Source organism: Odocoileus virginianus, chromosome 7 (assembly GCF_023699985.2).
Source record: "Odocoileus virginianus isolate 20LAN1187 ecotype Illinois chromosome 7, Ovbor_1.2, whole genome shotgun sequence".
Lineage (NCBI taxonomy): Eukaryota > Metazoa > Chordata > Mammalia > Artiodactyla > Cervidae > Odocoileus > Odocoileus virginianus.
The window spans coordinates 78,720,827-78,729,576 of record NC_069680.1 but is presented as its reverse complement, the minus strand read 5'-3'; the positions used below and the strand labels follow the sequence as shown (position 1 = coordinate 78,729,576).

General features: G+C 44.8%; 1 protein-coding gene across 1 annotated transcript; it reads right to left on the bottom strand.

Moving 5' to 3' along the window:
• Window positions 1–290: 290 nt before the first annotated feature.
• ZP4 (zona pellucida glycoprotein 4) lies at window positions 291–7,484 on the bottom strand. The gene is made up of 12 exons (XM_020914616.2): window positions 7,240–7,484; window positions 6,842–6,963; window positions 6,661–6,763; window positions 5,428–5,574; window positions 4,508–4,695; window positions 3,955–4,052; window positions 2,789–2,919; window positions 2,417–2,606; window positions 2,195–2,342; window positions 1,810–1,885; window positions 563–679; window positions 291–394 (listed from the first exon to the last, which is right to left on the bottom strand). The coding sequence occupies exons 1-12, from the start codon at window positions 7,418–7,420 to the stop codon at window positions 291–293; spliced, it is 1,605 nt and encodes a 534-aa protein (XP_020770275.2). The 5' UTR covers window positions 7,421–7,484.
• Between the last annotated feature and the right edge of the window lie 1,266 nt (window positions 7,485–8,750).

Genomic DNA, 8,750 nt, shown 5'->3' with positions numbered 1-8,750 from the left:
GTTCTTCCTTAGTTTGATTTTCTGGAAGAGTTCTGTTTTACACCCTCATGAGTTTGTAAATATGTCTGCTAAGCCTGAGATATTTATTTTTGTAGGTTCTGCTTGAGTTATTAAACAACTAGGAAATTCTACTGAAATGTTCTATTCAGAAGATGGAAGGGCTGAAGAAGAGTTGGAAAGAGGGGAGGCCAACAGCAGATGAGCCAGTCTAAAGAGATTATTTGTCAAATGAGGAGCTGAGGAGACTAGCAGTGCAATCTGGTTTTATTAAAACATTTGGTCTGAGTAACTCATCTCCATTTCCTAATGGCCAGGTAGGACACGAACAAGGCTCCAACGATTAAGACTCCAGATAGGCCAGCCACCCACAGAGCTTGAGAGTCTACAGGAGACCCTGAGGATGGAAACGTAAGTTAGTATGCTGAAGCCAAGTGATGTTACATCATAATAGAGACTGCTAGTCTTGAGCTATAGGGGGAAAAAAAAGCTAGGTCATTCCTTTTGAGGTTAACATTGACCAAACCAGTAAGGAGGGTTCAGATGTGATTCTCTTTCCACTCACTTGAGTATTTGTGGAGCTTTTCTGAAGAGTCTTGAATGGCTTGGAGTAGAATCAAGGGACCCTTGCTAGAAATGCTGGCAGTGTTGTTCTGAAAATGGATGTCAGAGCTTCTTCTTCCTGTTGGAGAGATGATTTAAGGATTTTGTTAGTTTTGTACATGTGAGTGGTTGTGGAGTCTAAAACAGGGCTAGGTCCCTTGTCACAGACAGCTCTGCTCCATTAAGTTTTTCCTCCAAGAAAAACCTTAATGCGTTAGACACAAAGTCTCAGACTTACTCATTTGTATTAATGAGTTTGAGAAATTATGATTTTAGACTATCCCCAAACTGTCATCCTTCCTCAGTACAGGTACTTGAATAGCAATGTCTTAAATACTGAGACCCTATGATATAAAGGTACCTGGTAACAGCAACAGCAAAGCTCTGTTTGAATCCTATTTCTATTGCTAATTGTAGGGTCTCTGTACTTCTCAAAATTTTAGATATCTAAGTAGATATCATTGCAGTTAGATGTTGAGTATTTAGTTTACTAAATGATAGTTCTGAAAAGTAGTATGAGGTTCTCTTTTCTACCAGAACAGGCTGAAACCTTCAGGGCTCATGCTGTGCTCTGCTTAGTCGCTCAGTTGTGTCCAACTCTTTGTGACCCCATGGACTGTAGTAGTCCTGTGTCCATGGGGACTCTCCAGGCTAGAATACTGGAGTGGTTTGCTAAGACCTCCTCCAGGGGATCTTCCTAACCCAGGGATCGTCAAGAATCATGACTCTCGATTAATTCAGGAGCCAGGTAAGTGTTGTGGGATCAGGTGGAATATGACTGTATGAGCACTGGGCCTGACCAATTAACACATACTAAGTCTGCAATCCTAAGCCATCTATAAGTCTTGAGCTCATGTTGCCAGGCCTGCCATCAAGTATAAAAGTCTGCATTTATATCTGATACTGCAGAAGTATTTTATTAATTATAGGCTGTGAACCCACTTGACTCCCTGCTAAGTAAAAATTTATATGGAGAAAAACTAAGGCTGAAAGTTATAAATATAAGCTAGTAATCCTGAAATATTTAGAAGGCCTGGAATTCTAGGAGACTAGTTGTATCTCTGTTCCATTGAATCATGAAAGTACTTAAAATAAGCCTATTAATTAGATGAATCCTCAGTTTGATTCATGTGCCACAGACTAAAGGTTAGTCTGGACTCCAAATAACACTTCAGTCTGGCCTCTGGCATAGACAGGTTGGATACTCACGTCTGGCAGGACAGGGTGTCACACAAGATGGTGTCCCGGCAGGCTGGCAGACCGATGCACTGCAGTGCAGATACACCTGGGAGCCAAAAGAATTGGGATCATGGTCTAGCACATCCTAAGTCTTCAAACATTCTTTATCTCCCCCAGAAGAAGTCAAAGAATTAGCAGAAAATTGATAAAGAAAACTGACAATCCCAGAAGCACTAAGATACCAGACTCTAGTTGACCCATGTCACACATGCCACAGGCATCCCTTGATTGCTCTGAGGCTATACCAAAAGCCAGTGTTACAGGGCCACATCAGCTGAAAAGTGGTACCATGTGGAAACATTTGAGTTGGGGGGGTTTCGAGCCCAGCTAAAGAGCACAGGAGGTAACATCATACCGGTCCCTTGAGGGCCTGCTTTGCCACCAAGTCCACAAAACTGAAGGTAGAAATGCTGAAGCGCTGGTAGTGAGAAGGAAACAGCAGGTCTGAGGCTTCCCAGACAGGGATCAGTTTTGTCTGATAGTTGTCTCCTGTGTAGGGGCACCTAAGCAAGGATATCCAGCAGTCAAGACGGGCTTCTTGGAGGGACTGTAACATAGGTGCAGGAAAGACACTCACCCATTCACCAGCAAGGGCCACTGGGGCTGGAGCAGGGCATCTGCACTGGGTGTCGCCCAACACTGGTCCAGGCGCAGCTTGAGACTGGGGTCTGTTCTCTGATGGATGGAGACTTCCACGTAGATGGGATCCCGAAGCAACTTCACCACTGGGTAGTCACTAGCCGTGTAGTAGGAGCGATAGTGTTTATCTGCAACAGGCCAAAAGTTGTTTGAAGCAGCAAACAACTTGGAACCCCTAGGTGGCTTGGTATAGACCATCACCCACATAAACACCTTCAGAAGGAATAATATCTTGTAACCAAGTTAGAGTCTTCATGCCCAGAAGAAGACTTAGACTAGGGGCCAGATAGTCTACCCAAGAGGGTCTTACCCTTGGCAATCTTAAGTTCCAGAGTGAGGTTTCCAGGCTGGATCTCAGGAAGGGGTGGTGGGAGTGTAAGAACCTGGACATTAACTGGGAGAGCACTGCTACTCGCAGAGTAGCTACAACTGACTTGGAGCCTGCAGAAAAATAAAGATTTTAGCTACCATCTTCAGTGGGTAGATCTTGTCACCTCTTTGAGGTATCATTTTTTAAGTATCAGGTGTTAGAACAAGTTTATAAACAAGTGGGGCTTGGTTCTGGCCTTGTGAAAGCTATCACTGGGGAGACCAATGGGTGAACAAGATGCATGTTAGAGAGTTTGATATAACACTGAGCCACCAGGGAAACATAGACTATTATATATTGAATCGATAAACAAAGTCCTACTGTATAGGACAGGAGTCTATTCAATATCCTGTCATAAGCCATAATGGAAATATGAAAAAGATGTGTAACTGAAGTCACTTTGTACAGCAGAAATTAGCGCATTATAAATCAACTATACTTCAATAGATTTTAAAAGATAGTTATGGTTCTATGATAAACAGGTGTGTTCTCTGGAGGCGGTAGTCAGGGAAGATGTTGCAGGTAATTTGATAAGGGAAAATGAAAAGCAGTAACTTAGAGGTAGAGGAGAGAAGGGTAAAGTATGGAAGCAAGAAGTCTGGGGTCCATTGAATACTCTATGGAAGCACAGTTTGAGGTTAAGGAACAGTTAGGGAAGGATTGAGAACACAGGGAAAGTTTTGGCTGGAGAAGTAGCAGCAGTTTCATGCAGGACCCTGCAAGTTATGTTCATAATATAAAGTTTAAGCTCTGGAAGACAAAAAGAAAACTTTAAGTATGCTAGCTAAGGTTTATTAAAAAGATCCATTTTACTACAGCTTAGATATTGGAGGTAGAAGGAAGAGACTAGAGTGAGAAACAAAGACCCAGTGAAACGAAATTGAAGTCAGGTTGAGTCTGAGGCTTAGATCAAGTTGGTAATAATGCAGGGCTACTAGATCAAATAATGGTCTGTGAAATTGGATAGTCCAGGCAATAGAATCTCTGCCATCATGAGGAAGATGGTTGTTTATGGTCATTTGTGAGTGTTTTCTCTATAACTCCTGTTTATGGAAGGAAATTCAGTCATTCTGGTCAAGCAAGGTCAGGTTAACTAAGACCTTTACCTGAAGATACTGTCTCGGGTAATAGAACCACGGCTCCAAGTTCTCACATCCCAAGCTGCAACCAGCTCATTTTCATATACTGCCTGCTTTCCAATGATCTGCAAGGGCAGGTAAAGAATTCCTGTCACTCCTGCAAGCCAGAAGCTGCTTCACTCAATTTTACTTTGATCCAGCACTCGGAAAGGATGCCCACTGACTAGCAGGGAAAATTATCACTGCACCTTACTTTCAGGGCAAAGGAACAGGAAGGGGCTTTGAGTACTACAATGGGGACGCCAGAAATACCACTGATCTCAGCCGATTTCCCTGGTCCTTTCCCAGGGCAGTGTGCTGGGAGGAACCTGTTATTTGTTCTTCTCCAGCTTGGTAAGGGGGTCTAGCCCCTCACTAGAGGGCAGGTGGGATGACTTGAAGACCCCTCTATCCTAGAGACCATCCTACACAACAAACAGTAGTCAGGTATATTCTTCACGGCTAAGCTAGTCCAGTTCTCCCCCAGTCACTAGGGCATTCCTGAGCAACTTAAACAGAGCCCAAGGCCAGCTCTCCTCACCTGTTTTGTAGTACCACAGGTAGTAAATGGAAACCGGAACAGAACAAAAGTGTGTGTTGCCATCACAGGATTACATTCACTGTCATTCCTGAAGGCCAAGTGCACAGAATTCAAGAGCAGTGGGGGCGAGGTCACGTTCCGGGACACAGCGATAGAGAAGTGGCCATCTTGGGTACAGCGTGAGGTCACTGAAACACCAGAGCAACTGTGCTGAAGGCAGGTCACCTCGAGTGATTGATCCAGCCAGACAAGAGTCTAAAAATTATAGTTTCATTACTTTAAACTCCCCACCCTCTGCTCCCCCCACTAGAAAAGCTGAAATTCCACCTAAGGACCTTGAGGCAGGTTCAGCCATCCAGAGTTTAACTGGGGCTTTGGATGGGCACTTGGGTTTGAATCTTGCCTCCACTACTTACTGTGTATTTAGCTTCCTTGTATCAGCGTCACCTGTAGAATAAAGATAGCCATACCCGCTATTTCACTCATCACAGCTAGGATTAAGAGCTTAGAATTGTGTAGCATCTTGTTTCATGAGGGTCATTTTTACATGGGAAAGACTTGGAGCATGATTTGGGACAGTGTTCTTTTGAAATAAGGCTCACAATCAGCCACCGGATTGGCTAATTTCTTGAAACTGGTCAAGTTTCTATCAACTAGCATCCTGTACATAGACTTAGCTTCCTGAGTTCATTGAATGTTATTTGCTTTCTGTTGGATTCTAGGAGAATACACAAGGAAAGACTGTAGAAAGCTGTGTCACTGAAGGTCAAGTGTTCTTAGGAGGTACTTAAACGTTAACCTTTGGTCTTCTTTCAGTACTTGCCTTCTGGATGGGGGGTGAAGGAGATAACCCTCCTTTGGGTTTAGTAAATGGTAATTGCAGGCACTCTTCAGCCGATTTCAAAAATATAGCGACTCACCTGTGTTTCCATAGTAACAGGAAATGACCTCTTCAGAGTTGTAGCAGCAGCCTAGCTGTTCACAGTCTCCTTGAGTGATGGGCGAAGGAGCACATGGCAGTCTGTCCCACACTGGGACAGAGTCACAAAGGCCAGTATTTGGGACATCTAGGGTAGAAGAGTAACTCGAACTAGGTAACAAAGTCTAGTCTTTAAGATCTTTTCAATACAAAACATTAAGTTCCCATAGATATCTATGTGAGTGGAAGAGATATTTACATACTAGAAATTAAGTCTGGATTATAAAGTTCACTATTTTGTTACCTTATAAGAGTGTCCCAAAATGAGTACTCTTTGGAAGAGGAAATACGAATAAGATTGGTAGAAGTGAGACTTTGTTAAAGAATTCTTCCTTCTGTTCTTTAAAAAGGTGCTTAATCTTAGTGTACCCTAGATTACCATCATTTTGAAATGCAGTTCAGTAAGTGGAGAGTGGGGCCTATAATTATGTATTTTATCAGTATTACTCCACTGGGCTATCACATAACAAGGCAGATGTGAATTGTAAGATCAACTCTTGGGACCTTTCTGGGAGTCCAGTGGTTAAGACTCTGCTTCCACTGCAGGGTTTTGGGTTTGATCTGGTTGGGACCAAAGATCCCACATGCTGCACAGTATGGTTATAAATTTAAAAACAGAAGTTTGACTCTTTATGACTAAGATAGGGCTCTTGGGGGGGTGGGCAAGGCAAGATTCACTGGAGTTGAGCTGGCATTGTACCTTCCTGTTAATCACAAAGTTAAATACCAAGTTAAGCAGTCGAGCAGCCCCAGCTGAAGGGACTGAGCCCTATTCTCAACGCAGTCTGCTTCTTGAAGGCATTTGCTGGGTTTCCTTGATAACTTCAGGTTCCTTCCTGGCCCTTCAGGTGTGAGGATCTCTGGTCCTGGGCTAACTCTTGGTTGAATCTCAGCTCTGCCACCTACCAGAGTGAGGGGTGCTTGGAAAGCTCCCTGCTGGGGCTAGCAATACTGCTGAGTTGGGATTACAGGTAACATGTGAAATACCCCGCATAGTTCCTGAGCCCCGAGTAATCGCTCAGGTGGTGGTTATCCTAGGGTCACCTGTGAAGAAAAGCTGGAAGACAGTTCTCAGTGGGTGCCCAGTATCACTGCACAGAATGGGTAGGAGATACCCAAGGACACATTTCAGGCAGCTTCACTCCACCCAGTACCCGAAGTTTCCAGCTCTTACCTGGGAGATTCATAGGACACTTGAAGAGTTTTGTCTCTACAACCGTTCCAGGTCCACGCGCACCTGCTCTTTTAATTCCAACAGGCATGATGTAGTGGGAGTCCTGGAGAGACAGGTCCAAGGAGTCAGCCTGGATGGTGGCACAGGCACCTCAGCCTTCCTAAGGACGGGTCATACTTACCCACTCGGTGACATAGCAGCCACTGTAGGAGGCTTCCACCACCAGGGAGCTGCCAGGGCCCTCGCTGACCCAGGTGCCACAGTCAGAGTCATTCTGCAGGCTGTGTGGCAGCCCACGGTTATCTAGGAGTGGGGATGGGGGAGAAAACACGTATGGTGGGTCATTCCTGTCACCAGTGCTGGGAAGGGACAGCCAGCTTTGCCTTAGACTCAAGGGTAGCTGCCAAGAAATGAGAAACAAGAGGGGAGTCAGGTTTAGAGGTGAAGTTATACTTTAGGCTACTTCTAAGAGAAGCAGCAGAGTTTAGCAAAGGTGGGGAGGCATTCGGACAGAAAGCAGAGGCCAGTTTTACACAGTAGAGGAGACATACCACTGCCGAGCTCAGCCTTCAAACTTACCCCACGCTACTGGTGCAGGAGGGGTCTCCATCTCTTGGCTGAGAGGGTTTATGGTGAGTTGAAAGCTCCTTAGCCCACAGCGTAGTTCATCAGGATACTCGGGTACCTCGGTCTCAAGCTGGCTATTCAGACCAAGAGACGATGGAAAACAGAGCCAGACAAACTGCAGCAGCAGCCACATGGTGTTGCTAGGAGCCTTGCTGACTGCTCTTCTGGTCCTGCTCTTCCTTCCCCAAGAGCCTGGTCTCCCCATGCCCCTTAAGTACAGAGAGAAAGCTGGTTTCAGGTGCACATCTGTGTAGTATGCAGGTGGGACTCTTTTGGAAAGGGTGATTCCTCCAGCATCATTCACTTGAGGCCACAGTCTGCAGCTGCTCCACGTTAATATTGAAATCAGGCAGTCTTTAGAGCCCAGGAACAATGTGGTACTTTTTAGCTAAAATAGGTTTCCTCACAGTTGCTCAGTGTAGCACTTATCTTACTAGCTTATTGACCTTCTTTTAGAATCTTGCATATTTGGGTATAAATCCTAGCTCTGCCACTTATGAGTTGTGTGAACTGGTAAGTCACTACCTCTCAGAAACTCAGTCTTCCCATCTGTAAATTGGGAATATCTCCCAGCAGAAGAGGGCGTCACAGGTGTTGCAGTGATAAAGGATTCACCTACCAATGCAGGAGACACAGGAAACGCAGGTTAGATTTCTGGGTTGGAAAGATCCCCTGGAGTAGGAAATGGCAACCCACTCCAGTATTTTGCCCTGGAAAACTCCACAGACAAAGGAGTCTGGCAGGCTACAGTCCATGGGTCATAAAGAATCAGACACACCTGACTGAGTGCTCACACACCTGGCAGGAATGTTCGTCTGATTGTATTCAGCCTAATATTTATCATGTGAACAATTTTCCCAAGTTGACTAAGAATCGTAGTCAAAGCATTGAGAACTTATAACCAGGTATCTCTAATTCTCTTCAACTCATTGGAAAAGGCCCTGATACTAGGAAAGATTGAAGGCAGGAGGAGAAGGGGACGACAGAGGATAAGATGGTTGGATGGTATCACGAACTCAATCGACATGAGTTTGAGCAAATTCTGGGAAATGGTGAAGGACAAGGAAGCCTGGTGTGTTGCAGTCTATAGGTTACAAAGAGCTGGACACAACTGAGCAACTTAACAACAATAGCAATAAAAGAGAACAAATAAGCACGTGTCTTCCCAGTGAAACTTCATGACTCACTTAACCACAGGGTGACAAACAACACTGAGGGAATGCTGGCCTCTTCCCTCAGTGATGGGACCTGACTTTCTGACATCTGGATTGGGTTTGGCCACGAGTCCATCACATCCCATTTACTTGCTCACAGGACTTACCACACTGGATTTTAATGGCCTCTTATTGACTCAGTGTCCCTGTTAGAAGCAATTGAGGGCAGGGACTATGTTTTATTTTTCACTGCATCCTGAAAGCATTAGAGAGTGTGTACTCAGTGTTGCCTGAGGAAAGAATGGATCG